Genomic DNA, 15,327 nt, shown 5'->3' on the forward strand with positions numbered 1-15,327 from the left:
TCACTTGAGAGCTAATCTGGTGTATATTTTAATAAGCTACAGTCTCGAGGCAAAACCAATTTTACTCCACTTTGACAATATGACGAGGGGGTTTTCCCTTTGAAGGGCACAGGTCTGCCCAAGACCAGTTATTTTGGAACTTACAGATGCAAAGACAGCATTTCTTCGCCAACAGCTTTCGTTAAGAATGTCATGTTGATGCACACTACAAAGGCATGGACCAATGTTTCATCATTTCCAGTTCGTTGCACAAGGCTCTTTTTTTCTAATAAGGGTGCTCATGCTAAACCTGGAAAAATATTCCTGACTCTTTGCATAAAGTCACACTTTCTTAGATTCAATTGGACATAATGCAGACAAGGCAAGCCAGTGTCAGTCAGAACCCCATTCCAGTTATGTGCATCATGCAATACTAGTAAAAGTAAGATGTTTCTTTGACCTTCAGTAAGTGTTGGCAGGGTTGGTTCCATTATACCATACAGACATGTATATCATTCTTGAATCCAAAGGAGTATAAAATGGCAGGGAAGAATATTTGCTTTATTGAATGAAGTTTTTAGAAAAAACTTTTTAGAAAAAATTAAATTGCAAGATTTAAAATGCCACGAATGATTTGAAATCCATGGGACTTGTGGGGACTGATCATGTTTCAATGTGTACACTTTAACGTGTTATAACCCTTTGATCTTTTTTTGCTCACTTCATTCCCTGGTTTATATGGTTTCTCCACGTCTTATGCTGCGTTCACACCAAAAGTGTTGTGAACTTTCGCAACGCTTTACTCGCCGGACTATTTGTGATTTATTCGCTGGATCGTGATTTGCATTTTCAAGGTAAAAAAAACCTACTTTGGAGGAATAGTGACAATCGATCCACCGGGGAGGGAGAAGAGATGGGCATCCTCTCCTAAAAGAAGAACCTGGTATTTGATTGGCTTAGAGGACGGGCTCTTCAGACGCACCTGCAGCACAAAGACGCACAGAAACACATGGAAATAGTCAAGTGTTTGTACATACAGACACAGAAAACAATACAAAAATAAAATCCATCTTCCTCGGTGTAGACAAACTGGAAACTTTTTTTGTCATGCTTGTAATGTGGCTTAACCTGACAATGTGGATTATTACCCAAATGTATATTTGGCAGTGTTTGTCATCTTTTTAGTGTGTGTAGGGGTTTGTCTATAATCCTATTTATATGTGTGTGTCTATAATCCTGTTAATATATATGCATGTGTCTATAATCTTGTTAATGTGTGTCTGTGTGTGTCACTAACTGTCCTGGAGCTTATTATCCAAGCCATTTTCAGTATTGCAGTGCTCATTTATTCAATTTTCAAACTATATTGTAACGTGTTTCGGTGTCTTCCAAGATCAAATTCGTTGCTGTGCGTGCACGTGCGTTACCTGTTTGCTAAATGTGCTGTGCAGACCTCCTGAGAGAGTGACTGTGCGCAGTGGCAGGTACTGCGGTAGCCGCTCATACAGGTGAACGCACAGAATTACCATCTGCACCGGATTGGGGTCCGACAAGTCTGTGGGCTGAACACAGCACACACACACTCAAGACAGTGACACACACAAAGTAAGTGCTGCCTAATCTCTGACATCATGATATATTAGACATCTCCAGTTATGTAAAATAGGAGATTAATTAAGGAAATTAATGCAATAATTAGCTAATATTTCTCTCAAAAGTAAAAGCTTGCACTTAAAGTGTGGATAATTTGTACTAAATATATCTGATTCTGTAAGTTTGGCCCACCGGCATTTTGAACCCAGGCGGCAACCTCCGGTTAGCAAAAAGAAGCCTGGATGTATGTGAGAAAATGACTCTACTTCTCTCTTGATTTATTCCCTCGATAAACATTGTAAACATGAGTTAATGGTCTCAATCTCTTGACAGGTCGCTGCCGCGACCAGGGCCGTGTACGGCATCTCTACGACCCTCCTCCAAATTCAAAATATGTTAACAACAGTCCACAAACCAACGTGTGACGTCATGGTGACTACGTCCACTTACAGTCAAACAGTCTACGGTTGAACCTAGACGTTCACACACGTAGGGGGAGTTCAATTGCTGAACTTTTTTGTTTTGTTGTAGCGCTCTGCTGCAATCACGTCAGCATGGGTTGTATTGTGTAAGTAAATGCTGAAAGATAACATTCAAGATGCAACGGCATTAAACAACTTTGAAGTATCACATTTCTTAAGACTGGTTGTCTAGGATCGTTTGTGTAGTGATAGGGATCAGTTAAAGCTGAAGACTGGTTTGAAGTTAATTAATTAAGTGTTTAGTTAAATTCTTCTCTGCTTGAGGCTGGAGGTTCCAGGCTACAGTAGCTGCTACTAGCATAACACACCCAGAGTCTCAAACTGAACTGTTAGCAGTCAAGTTGCACTGTGAGAAATGTAGGCCCAGGGTTTGACAAGAGAAAAAGAATGCATGGATATCTCTGGTTGTTTCAGTTATTTTTTTTAACCTGTCTACCGTGAGTGTAGAATTTGTGAAGTACCATTTTATTATATTCAAAGAACTCAACATTTGTAATTAAATCTTTGACTAATGTGCAGATACTTGGGATTGAAAAAGGAAGCAACTTTGTAGAAAACATGTTTCAGTCTGGCTGATTGATTGTAACACGATTACAGGAAACCGAGGTCAGACTGATTTTGATCTCCTTTTTCTGGTTTAACTGGTGATCTTGCCATCTAAATCATCTAGAATTTACCTGTAAGTCTAGATTGAGACAAAGTACAGTTAAGGCCTGGGCCACTATAATGTTGTTGTGGAGGATCTGTTCCAGGCTGCCGGTTGTGGAGTACATCCTCTGGAAGTGGCTGCAGATCTAAATAGGAACACAGCAGGTTAACAGGAATTAGAAACGTTATCTGTAACTCCATGTTTCATTTGAATCTCAGCTTTCTATGCCAACAGACACATGCACATACACTGACCAGGTAAGGGCAGTAGGCAGCAAGCAGAGCAGCGAGCACCAGTCCATCTGTCAAGTCCAGGTCAAAATTCACTATCCAGCGTGCTGATGGGACACTGCCTGTGAAACACGACCATGCAAAAATGACCCGTTAATCAGTGACACATGACAAGGCGTTAAAAGGTTGTTGCAGTTGTTTCAACCGGTGACATTTCTTAATATGTCACTGCAACTTCCTGATGTTAAAGTCAGACAAAACTGAAGTTATTTTACTGGGCCCTGAACACCTCAGAGATCAATTATCCGGTGATGTGGCTTCTGTAGATGGCATTGCCCTGGCATCCAACACTACTGTAAAGAATCTCAGTGTTATCTTTGACCGAGACTTGTCCTTTAACTCCCACGTTAAGCAAATCTCAAGGATTGCATTTTTTCATCTACGTAACATTTAAAAAATCAGGCACATCTTGTCTCAAAAAGATGCAGAAAAGCTGGTTCACGCATCTGTTACTTCTAGAGTGGATTACTGCAACTCCTTATTATCAGGCTGCTCTAATAAGTCTCTTAAGTCCCGACAGTTGATCCAGAATGCTGCAGCTCGTGTACTCACAAAAACTAAGAAAAGAGATCACATTACTCCTGTATTAGCTGCTCTGCACTGGCTGCCTGTAAAATCAAGAATCACATTTAAAATTCTCCTCTTCACCTACAAAGCCTTGATTGGTGATGCACCATCATATCTTAAGGAGCTTGTAGTACCATATTGCCCCACTAGAGAGTTTACAGTACCATATTACTCCACTAGAGAGCTGCGCTCACTAAATGCGGGGCTACTCGTGGTTCCTAGAGTCTTCAAAAGTAGGATGGGAGCCAGAGCCTTCAGTTATCAAGCTCCTCTTTTATGGAACCAGCTTCAACTTTCAGTCCGGGAGGCAGACAGTCACCTCATTTAAGAGTAGACTTAAGACTTTCCTCTTTAATAGTGCTTATAGTTAGGGCGGGCTCAGGTTTGCCCCTAGTTATTCTGCTATAGGCTTATAGGCTGCTGGGGGATGTTTTAGGATACACTGAGCACCTATCTCCTCTTCTCTCTCTACTTAAGGATGAATCTACATCTCTCCATTGCACCTTATTAACTCTGCTTCCTCCCCAGAGTCTTTGTGACTTCACGTCTCATAGGGTCCATTGGACCTGGCTGTGTCTGATGCCTCCTGCCTGGTGAACACTTTTCACTTAACTTTGAATATTAAAAAAAAAAGGTTGTTCCTACCTGTTCCCCACACCGTCTTCCTCATGCTCTGGTAATGCACGTTGAGCCATAAGAGCAACCGGAGCTCGCAGGATGAATAGACGTTACTGGCCTGTGGCTGTGAGCCCACAGAGGGGACTCCATCCACGACGCCGCTTTTCAGAGTTGCGTTGTTCAAACCACTCTCTGACACGCGGCTTAACACCAGCACCTGAGCAAACACAGATCCATCTTTAATATGTGGGTGAATCAGGATGGGGTGAATCTTTAGCACTACTCTACTTCAGTCAACCTTCGATTTAACATTTATTTGACCGCCAATAATCTTTCAATCGATTATAATCAAATATTTTTGACAACCTCTGCACGGAGGGGAGAAGAAAAAAAAGAAAGGGACAAACTTTTTTTTTTTTAAAGAAAAACTGAGCTATGGTACACTTCAAGATCACATAATAACTTAAAACATGAAGTGATTTACAAGAATACCAATGATCTGAAGAGTGGATGAAGTCAGACAGAGAGTGCCAGAAAGTTTTTCACCTTGTAGATTTGCAGCAGGACATCAGTCCAGGATCGCTTGCTCAGAGATTCATAGTCAACACTGCTGTAGTCCAGACCATGTTCTTCCTCATTTGACTGAGAGAAACACACATGTGTATGTATATTGCACAATAAGATCCAAATATGTTGTGTGTGAGTGAAAGAGCGAGACCATGAGTGAGAGGAGAGTTTTTTTTAAATGTTATAAAGAAGCATTATAAAAGCAATTGTTTTCCTTTTCTCAAAATAGATGTAATTTAATTTCCATGTAGTAAGTCAAGGACAAAATGGATGTGTGTGAATGTGTTTCCGTACCTGCAAGAGGGAGCACCAGTGTTTAAACTCCTGCATGTCCAGCAAGTACTCTGGTCGGATTTGACAAAGGCAGGCTCCCTGCACCCTGAACACAGAATTACAATGAAACAGAGACAGACCCAAAAAGTTGAAAAAATGTCCTGTAAACCCCTTTTCAGACATGGGAAATGTAACATTGCAGGCTTCATCTATCTGTTGAAGTAATGGAATTTCAATCAGTAATATGACACATTTCCCTAAATCTAAACTGAAGCCGTAGTTGTGGCCCATTCATGTTTTTTGTGGCATGCATGTCATTTAAGTAAAGTGTGACTTTGTATCGCTGCATTCAAGTCACGCTGGAAGAGTTACAGAAATGCTTTGAGGTCTGACATTGTGAGATTGCTATTGTGACTTTAGACATAAAAGTGCCTCAAACACAAGGAACATACATACGTACATTTGCCGCCACTTGTAAGTAACAAAATGCATATCTGAAAGGAGCCTAAATGTGAGCAGCATTGTAGCGTGGTATTGATAAGGCCTACCTGAGAAAAGCCAGCATAGCTTCATGCTGCTGGAGCAGCTGATCTGTGCGCTGGTCTATATCAGTGGAAAATGCCTGACTCTGAGGAATACCAGGAATCTGTTTGCCGGTCAGGTGGCGAAGCATGTCCACTACAGACCTGGACACAACGATACAATAGTTATGTCCCTTGCCATCTGGAGTAGAGGTCGACCGAAGGTGGATTGTTAAAAGGGAGTTTCCTCCCTGTCCGCCTGTCTGGTTCGTATCGTGGACAAAGAGTGTAGTTATACATGCGAGAGATCTCTGCCAGCCACCAAATTCAGTGCCATTTCATGGAGTATATAACAGTTGTTTAGACCAGTTGTTCTCAAATGGGGGTACGTGTAAAATGAAAATGTCCATTTAAAAGTACCTTTCTCCATGCTCTCGGTTAATGTGTGCAGCAGCATTAAGCCCCTCCCAATACAAAAAAACCAAAATGCTGTTAACCCATGAAAAAAATCATTGTCAGCATCAATGCATTGCTACGTTAACGTATTTATAACGCGTTAACGTGCCCAGCCCCCCCCCCAAAAAAAATAATAATAATAATTGTATATATTCTATATTAAATCAGACACTGGTGGCACAGCGCTGTATATTATATTTTTTTTTCAACCAAAAATGCTTTCCTGGTTAGAGGGTACTTGGCTGAAAAACATATTTCACAGGGGGTACATGACTGAAAAAAAGTTGAGAACCACTGGTTTAGACTATAAGCAGTTCATCACATCAAAGACATTTTCTGCAAATGTGGCACTTTTTTTGTATGGAGCCATTTTGTAAAACGGGGACATACGCCTGTGCGTGATTTATCAATCAATCAACCTCTAATCTGGAGCAAGATCAATGCCCACTGGTATGAACTGAAATCCCACCAGAGCTTTAATTCCAGTATAATTTACTATTTAGCCCAAAACAGACTTATTGTATAAGATGAGAGCCCGTTTGTTCTTGAGATCTCTGCAGAAAAGCAGAACCTGCTTTCAATGTACACTTCAAATAACCTAGTTTCATTATAGTTGTTGACTAGACGTGAACGACCAGTTCTATGTAATCTTGTCATGTTAGCTACATCTCTCCATTACTATTCAGCGTGAGGATGATTCATTTGAGACCGCTTCATATACATACCTGGAGTCTTTACTTTGAATGACTCGATAAGTCCGTGCACTGGAAGAATTCGTTAGAATTTTTGATTCAATTCTGGAGGGAGAGAAGAGTCATCTTTATGACAGAAGAAGTCATCTTACATCAACCAATTGTGGCTCCCGAACTCAACTGCTGGGTATACCTTCTAAGCGTGTGCGGCACAGAAATGGGGTGTGGTCCACTCGGCCACCCAAAGTGGCTAAACCACCTCTCCACAGCCGTTAATACATTCTGGTAATATAGTCCTTCCTCGGAGTTGGCTGCGGGGAATTCGGGGGCTCCATGATTGGTCGGGGTGTCTCTGTCAGGAGAGCAGCCGGCCTGACCGCTCACACTGTCACTGTCTGGTAATGAGTCTGACGAATGCAGAAACACAAAAACATGCTTCTGCTAGGACGTATGCAAAAAAAAATGCACTTACAAACAACTACAAATAAAAATACAATTCCAAAGTACGTATCAATTTCTGACCTGATACCGAGTTCTTGATTGTTGAGCTGTTGCGATCAAACAATGAGGAGGAGGATGAAGTCGGACCAGAGGCAGGACTTGGTATGTGATGGCGCTGCAGAATCGCCTCAACAGCTGTGGCCCCTAAACGGCAGTGACATGTAACCCAATCAGATGCAAGGAGAGAAATGTTGAATAAATAATCATAGATGTTAACTTGAGAAATACATTACCATAACGCAGTGGTTCTCAAACTGTGGGGCGTGCCCCTCAAGTGGGGCACCAAGGTATTACAGGTGGGGCACGGGGGGCAGTGCGGAGAACTTCACATATTACAAAAGTATGCGTAAATGTTTCCGGTACAGTTATGGTGTTAACAGGTTGCGCGCGATCGCGAGGTCCAAGATCCTTTGCGACTCACGTGTAGCTTAGTAGTGTGCTAAATGAAGTGCTTGTTAGGCTTCTGAGCAGTTACCTGACAACACGGGCTGAAATGGGAGTTGTGGGTTTCTGCACAGACGGTGCGCAGACCATGGCAGACAGATGTGCCGTGAACTACACAAGGTTTTGACCGATGCTATCAGCGTGGTCATGTTCATAAAAACAAGACCCCCGAAAGCACGACTGTATTCCGCACTCTGTGGAGACGGGAGCGGAGCTTTCAGCTGTTTCACAGCGAAGCTCGGTGGCTCTCACGAGGAAAAGTGTTGTCGCAAGTCTTTGAGCTCAGAGAAGAAATCCGTCTTATGCATGACATATGTCATACAGGACAGTACAATACAATTTAAATTGTACACATATTATTCATACACATATTATTCTGCAAAGAGGAGGTGCACTCAGTTCATCATTTATTTTATCTTTGTAACGTTACAAATGCATATACTTTTTGGAGTCAAATTTATTAATTCAAATTCAAATTATTAATTTGCTTATGTATAATTTCAAATGAAATTGGCCTATCAGTGACATATTTGGAAAGCTGAATGAATTAAATATTCATCTTCAAGGCAGAGAGAAGCACCTTCCTCAGGAAGCTGGAGATGTGAGACAGGCAACTCGATCAAGGGAATATTGATTCCTTTGAGAATCTGAGTGAATTTGAACTAATACTGATACAACTTGATGGCTCACACATACAGTATCTGCACTAATTTTGTTTCGCACCGGTTGCAAGTTATTGTTTTGAAAATATATTTATTGCCAAATATTTGAACTTGTTTAGTTTAGTTTTTCACAGGTTACACTTTATTGTTATGATCTTGAAAATATATTCAGTGCCAAACATGTAAATTGCAGCCACAATAAGCTATTTGCCAAATATGAGTTCTTTTTTGCACAACTTTATTTGTATTTTTCTAACAAAGTGATTGCAATTTCTTTATTCTATTATTTGAAAAAGCACAGATGGAGGAGTCACAAAAAGTTGTTATTTCAATAAAAATTCAGCATGGGCTGGTGGGGCACGAACATTTGGGGCGCGACAGAAAAAGTTTGAGAACCACTGCCATAGCGGCAACATAAATTAACTCTCATACATATCGCTTTGGTGAGGACTGTCGTGTATCCTGCGCTTCCTTAAAAGATCGGCTTCTAACAGACCGGTCCACATGTGTTTCTGGTCAGGGTCCCCCTCAAAGAATGCCCTTTTACCTGTTGGAGGAAGGGTCTGTTTCTGTGTGACGTTATGTGATCTCCAAATCTTGATATATGATACTCCTTCCTGTGTCTGGAAGGTACGTGTTTAGATTGGGGGCCCCTGTGTGACGGTCTCCAGTTTTCGGCCTATATAACTTAGCTGCCTTGCATGATCCAGTCAGATCTTCAAATTGGCTGAAAAGTTTCTCCGAGCGATCTAGACGCTCGTCCTGACCTGTGATTCCTCTCTGTAATAAACTTTATTATACCAGAAAGAATCAGTGCCATTTCCAATTTGCAGTACAGAGCCCGGATTTCTTGGGTCTGTGTCCAAAATACAACTTTTTTTGTGGATCAATGTATTTTTGTAATCAATCGCGTCGACAAATCGTGCGAGCCCTCGCCTGACGCCTGTATTTACTCTTTTCTTTTTGCCATGTTCAGGAGTTTCTGGGCGTCTGTTAGATCGCAGCGACCAGATGCCAGATCTTGAGCGTGTATCCAAGAGGAAGCTACAAAATCTGCAAAAAGAAGCAAATATAGCAAAGCGAAACACCAGTTGGATAAAGCTGGGGGGGAATCAAGTTTTGTCTTTCCCCTGCTGGCGAGCACTCGGACCGTCGGTGAGCATGAGAGGAGGGGCAAACTTAAAATGTTGTGTTTACAAACCGCTACTGACAAATCCCCCTCAAAGAAAAATCTTTCAGCCTTTTGGCGTGTATAAGATTTCACGTGCTTATTTCAGCTTAGCCCCGCAGCACTTTCTTGACACTCTCATCCTCAACCACTTCCCTCCTTCTCTCTGCTTCACTTAAGGATGGTCGCACACCACAGACGCACGATACTTAGACAGGAAGTACAGCGGCCGAGATGCGCTGATCTGGGAAGTGGATCTGATAAAACTGAGAATAAACGTGTGATAAGACGCCGCCAGTCTGTTGGACTGTACATAGAAAACCGGTACACTGTGTCATGGATGTGCGTTTGTGCCAGTACCAGTCTTAAGAACAATCTGTTGCTCGGAGCGGTGCAGGGCCATGTAGGGCCAGACTGTCAAAACGCAGTTGTCAGCGATAGCACACAACTTAACCTTAAACCTGGCGGCAGAGACAAAGAGAAAAAAGTAAAGTTAGTAGATTGAATCAACATTAAAAGGATAACGCTGTTGATATTCTCTGATTGTGTTATTGTCAACAGAAGAAGGAGAATCAGTAAATAAGAAAATAATTTGAATTGTTTTGAGGATGGTTTGTGAGCAGGATGAAGGAAGAAAGTAGACAAAAAGACTAAGAGACAATGACTAAGAAATGTTAGAGATCAAGTTTGACCACTGACTTGTTGTGGAGGTGGTCTGTGAAGATGATGGTTGTGCAGAGGGACAGAGGGATGGCAGAGCAGAAGGACACGCTGCAAGCTAGAGAGGTCCCATTGGCCTCCTGGTTCTGAATGCCTACTGGATGTCTCTATGGTTGCAGATAAAGTGGGATGAATTCCACAGATCTTGATAGTATTTCTGTTCAAGTGCAAGCAGGGGCAAAATTGGGTTTCGCTCAAGCTGCTGCAAGATCTTCAAAATCTAACTGGGGAGACATCAGCCCAGACTGTGACAGGAATTTACATAGACATGATAGTACCTGTGTGGATATACTGTAAACATCCAAATTAAATTAAACAGGAGTGTGGGGAGATAAAAGGAATTCAACTGAGATAGAAGGTTTCTTCCCTTTTTCCCTGTGAAAGGTTATTTTTGGGGAGTTTTTCCTGATCCGATGTCAGGTCCTGGGACAGGGATGTCGTATGTGTACAGATTGTAAAGCCCTCTAAGGCAAATTTGTCATTTTTGATATTGGGCTATACAAAATAAACTGAATTGAATTGGATTAAAGTGTGGATTTTCTTCAATATGCTATTAAGAAAGCAACTCTTAGTAAAGATGGTCCTCAGTGACTTTTTCATTAAAGTGTAAACTGCTCGGAGCATAGGTCTGTACCTGACCCTGGTTTTGGGCAGGGATGTTGTTACCCTCTGGGAAGATGATGGAAACAGGCCGTATCTGTGCCCCATCCTCCAGTTCCACCTCGTCCACTTCAGCCGATACCGTGCTTCCACTGCAAGGACATCACCAATTAATACAACATTCAACTTTCTGCTCCTATGCAATAAGCAACCTTCTCGATATTGCTTGTGGGTACAGAATAGACCTGTGCGTGCGTGAGTGCGTGCGTGTGTGCGTACTGAGGATATCCAATAGCCAGCAGGGTGATTGTGGCAGATGCGATGCCTTCCAGGGGTACTGGCGTGAGGCAAATTCGAGGGGGGTGGATGGTGATACAGGGAGGCTGGATGGTAATGGTGATGGACAGCTCTCTGTAAGGTTCATGTTCCTTCTCTCCTCCCATCCCCTGACCTCCCTTGTCTCCCAGGTAAAGAGGAAGGGACAGTTTGGTGACTCTGCGAGAGCCTAGGAGAATATGAATGTACACACAGGTCAGTCAGTGCAGACTAGAGGTGAATTTATAATTGTGCTTCGAACACGGCGAAAGGTTCAGGAGCCCACATAACCCTTATCTTATAAATGGCGTGCGCCTCACAAAAACTCCACCACACCTCAGGGCTGCCACAGTGGCAGAGAGGACGTGGGCTGCTTGTGTGGTCTCAAACATATTTCAAATGCCAACGGAGGTTTTTGATAGTGGAAACAACAATAAGCAATTTGATAATTCTCATTTTCAGTAATACAAAGCTAACAAAACAATCTCCAGTGCAACCCCCTTCTCACCGTCATTGCCAGCCCGTCACAGTAAATCATGGCAGGGCAGTATTCTTCTATTCAGTAATAAGACAGGGTCAAATTGTAATCTTAGTGACCCGCCTGGTGTTGACACGGCAGGAGGAGAGGCTTGAGGATAACGTACCAGGAGCACACAGGCATCTTGGTGCGAGTCAGAGGACTTGTGCGAAACAATCAGAGCAAGCTACTCAAGGACCACCCCCTAATGTCTATGGGTGGTATGTTATCCAAAGTCTTATGATGAATGAGGCTTCAAATAGATTAGTCTTAAAGGCTATACTCGGGCTTTAGGTTGAAAAGGTAAAGCACTATTCTTCAACTACTGGCCTGTTTCTGGAGAAAACTGACCGCACAGTATCAGCACAGAAGCAAAACATTGTACTGATGAGGACGGGGCAGCGCAAAATGTCTGTCTGTGCTCTCTTCAATGTTTTCCAGGGAGCTACTGGATACCGCTGTCTCAATTAGTCAGTTTGTGTGCATTATTGAGTGAATCCGAGCCCACATTTTAAAACAGGCTTCAGTGCCCTGTCTGAAAGAGATGTCTTTCCACAGCGGTAAAGTGGTGAAAATATTCAAAATATAGCATACCCTTAAACTGATAAAGATGTATTTTAGGTGTCTGAAATATGTTTTGCTGCTGCCCCCGTCCAAAGCAGCCCATTGCTTTGCTCATGTGCCGGTACTCCTGTCTGTTACTGCATACTCGAGGCATGTCAAACACAAACTACGGTGGATATACCCCACAACTCCACTTCAAACCCTCCGAACAATCCTACTAGAGCTGTAATGGTGACATTATAATAATGAAATGTAACCTTTTACATCTTCTCAAACAGTTGTTTTTGCCTGGAGCTTTCAGTGTCCATGTTACAGGCTGTTATTTGTGTCCATGTTACATGCTGTTATACATGTTCATGTTACAGGCCGGTATATGTGTCCATGTTACATGCTGTTATACATGTTCATGTTACAGGCCGGTATATGTGACCATTTTACAGGCTGTTATGTGTCAATGTTACAGGCTGTTATTTGTGTCCATGTTACAGGCTGTTATTTTGGTAAATGTCCCGGTGTTTTAGAGATGTGTTTAGCTCCCTGAATCAGTTCCTCTCCAGCTGAAGACAGAACCCTACCTTGCCCTCCTCACACATCCAGGGAGCTTTTATAATACACTGTTTCTTTCCAAGGCCTTCTGTCTGTTCTTTTCCCAGTGTCCTTCTTTTTGTTTGTGGGGACAGGAAAGTGGGCCATTGAGAACTAAACAATACTAAAACTATTATTTACAACATCAAAGTATTATTTATCTACCAAGAAAATGCCACTAAAACACTTCTCAAACAATCTCCCCTGCTGCTCTCCCGTCACTGTTTTTTACCAGGTCCACCACTAAATACAAAGGCCCCATTAAGGCTCCATTGAGTCTTATATTAATGTAGACTTAGTTATGTTATAATTTATCTTAGTTTAGTTCCATGTGAAATTGTGTGTGTGTTTGTTTGTTTGTTTGTTTCAAATAATGTCTCACCCGTTGTGATAGCCTCATTGCTGATGCTGACCGTCAGATAGATGGACTGGCCAGGCACCAGACTGCCTGATGATGGAGACACCACACAAAGCGCTCCCTCTCTATTGTACTCGGTTACTGCGTTTCCTCTGCAGTCAAACCACCAGTTTACATGTTTCCTGGCACCCTTACTCCAAAACACACTCTGCTCACACACCGCTTTCAGCTCCACTGTATGCGCAGGGAGAGTGGAGTGAGAGACAGAATGGGACTAAAAGAACAGACAGCGATTTCAGACATTCTGTGGCACGGTACAAGCTGCAAGAAGTGAAAATGTTGAGGGAAAGCTTTTTTTTTTAAAAAGGGGGAAGAATAGGGGGACAATGTAGGAATGGAGGCCTTTGTTGATACCTTGTTGTAAGCATCAGACTGTGGTGGCTCTGGTTCCACATGGAACTCTAGGCTAGAGGGGGACATTTCCAGCGGGGGGCACAGCACTACAAAGAATATAAAAACAGCAAGGGAAAGAAAAACATTTAATTGAGCTATGTTACATAAAACCTGCACGCACCGCACACACACACGCACACGCACACACTGGAGCAATATCTTGTCGTCATGATCATATCACTCACTAACGCACAAACTCTTAACTCCGCACCTGTGGCCTGTACACACTGAGGCCATGACGTCGCCATGGCGACAGACTGGGGAAGAAGTTTGATGACATGCTTCTTGCTGCCGGCCGACAGCAGGGAGGAGGTGGAGCAGGAGGAATGAGTGGAGGGAGGAGACGGGGAAGCAGTGGGCCATCTCGCTCCGTTGACCTTCAGTGGCAGCTCAAAGTCATAGCTGGCTAACTGCAGGAAGACATTTCCTTGACAGGTCATCTCTACTTCTTTCATTTATTCAACATTGTACAGCTTTAAGCTGAGAGAGAGCAAGAGCTGTTATTGACCGTTTGCTAAGGCCTGCCTCCCTTAGTTACTGTTGCTATGCCTGTTGAGCTTTTGTGCATGTTTTCCCACCCCATTTCAAATCTGCAATCAAAAAGGAGACAAACTATTCATTTCAAGCTACTTCCCCATATAAGGCACATCCATCCAAGTTCGCCATCAAGAGTCTTTACTTATAGCCTTATGCTCCTTAGCCTTGGAGGTAACTCTTGGTTACTGCTATAGGACACGTGTTTATCATCAACATTTCATGATAAACACACTATTTGCAATTTTCTTTTTGACTAGGCTAAAGCCCCCCCAAAAAAGAAGAGACTATATTGAGTCAGCAATTAGAGAAGTCCAAAGCTTGTCAGAGGAGGAGTGTAAAGAGCAGTACATTTTTTTAGGAAAGATGTGCGTTTGGGGTGGGTCAAATTCAATCTTCATAAAATGGTATGCCTGGTCTTGATCTCACTTGGGTGGGGGAGAAGACGAGGGAACAGTCCACGGTCTGGTTTCCTCGGACTTCCACAACACTCGCGCCCGGCTCCTTCTCTGCTCCTAGAACATGCACAGAAACATAAGATAGAACGGACACAATGAGCTGTGTGTTTTACAGAATCGAGATAACTTTTTATGAGGACATTTTAAGTGAGGATCTAGCTTGTGTGGCAAACACAGATCATGCCAAACAATCAACATGACTTTTCCCTTTCAGATGGCAATGTTATCTGTTTTGTGGAGCTTTGATAGATAGCCGAGGATCTTCCCAGCTAACGGAAAAATAGGAGAACGTTGAAATACCTTTTCAGGACGTTGGACCTTTTCTCTAATTGTCCAACTGTTTTCCAGGATGCGTAAGGAGCCCCGATTTAAATTCCTGAAATACTTTTATTTCACATCTTCCTATCTTTAATTCTATTCACAGACAGTAAGACGATAACACGACATCCTTATTCATTTCTTCTCAGGACCATTACCCACCTAACAGGTGAGGGGGGTGCAAAGAGAAGTCTGTGTATTCTGCCAGGCCGAAGAAAACCTGGGCCGCGGCTGATGAGTGGTTTGTCAGAGCAAACGGTATCGCTCGCCGAGAGCCGGCGTGGACCCCGTGAAACTGGAAACGGGCCTGGAAAGTAGTTGAGAGAAATAGTCATCTGAAAGGTGACCATCTCAAAACCAGGACACATTCTGTCACACACTGTCTATTTAATACACTGTTATTATATATTAGTATATCTATTATATATTTTTACATAGAATAT

The 15,327-nt window shown here is 42.6% G+C and overlaps 1 protein-coding gene across 1 annotated transcript in view; it reads right to left on the reverse strand.

Annotated features, from left to right (window-relative positions):
* The window catches only part of LOC117746427 (cilia- and flagella-associated protein 47-like), a 43,034-nt gene that overhangs the window by 13,938 nt on the left and 13,769 nt on the right, over positions 1 to 15,327 (reverse strand). The window contains exons 21-40 of the mRNA XM_034555550.1: positions 15,047 to 15,191; positions 14,538 to 14,623; positions 13,786 to 13,984; positions 13,534 to 13,621; positions 13,146 to 13,357; positions 11,062 to 11,287; positions 10,817 to 10,934; positions 10,162 to 10,289; positions 9,823 to 9,923; positions 7,210 to 7,332; positions 6,881 to 7,094; positions 6,721 to 6,792; positions 5,567 to 5,704; positions 5,040 to 5,124; positions 4,725 to 4,820; positions 4,206 to 4,395; positions 2,958 to 3,055; positions 2,732 to 2,848; positions 1,407 to 1,541; positions 849 to 961 (exon numbers count right to left, since the gene is read on the reverse strand). Of these exons, the coding sequence (XP_034411441.1) occupies positions 849 to 961; positions 1,407 to 1,541; positions 2,732 to 2,848; positions 2,958 to 3,055; positions 4,206 to 4,395; positions 4,725 to 4,820; positions 5,040 to 5,124; positions 5,567 to 5,704; positions 6,721 to 6,792; positions 6,881 to 7,094; positions 7,210 to 7,332; positions 9,823 to 9,923; positions 10,162 to 10,289; positions 10,817 to 10,934; positions 11,062 to 11,287; positions 13,146 to 13,357; positions 13,534 to 13,621; positions 13,786 to 13,984; positions 14,538 to 14,623; positions 15,047 to 15,191 (2,684 nt within the window). The remainder of the gene's footprint in view (positions 1 to 848; positions 962 to 1,406; positions 1,542 to 2,731; positions 2,849 to 2,957; positions 3,056 to 4,205; positions 4,396 to 4,724; positions 4,821 to 5,039; positions 5,125 to 5,566; positions 5,705 to 6,720; positions 6,793 to 6,880; positions 7,095 to 7,209; positions 7,333 to 9,822; positions 9,924 to 10,161; positions 10,290 to 10,816; positions 10,935 to 11,061; positions 11,288 to 13,145; positions 13,358 to 13,533; positions 13,622 to 13,785; positions 13,985 to 14,537; positions 14,624 to 15,046; positions 15,192 to 15,327) is intronic.

The sequence above is a fragment of the Cyclopterus lumpus genome, chromosome 2 (assembly GCF_009769545.1).
Source record: "Cyclopterus lumpus isolate fCycLum1 chromosome 2, fCycLum1.pri, whole genome shotgun sequence".
NCBI classification, from domain to species: Eukaryota; Metazoa; Chordata; class Actinopteri; order Perciformes; family Cyclopteridae; genus Cyclopterus; species Cyclopterus lumpus.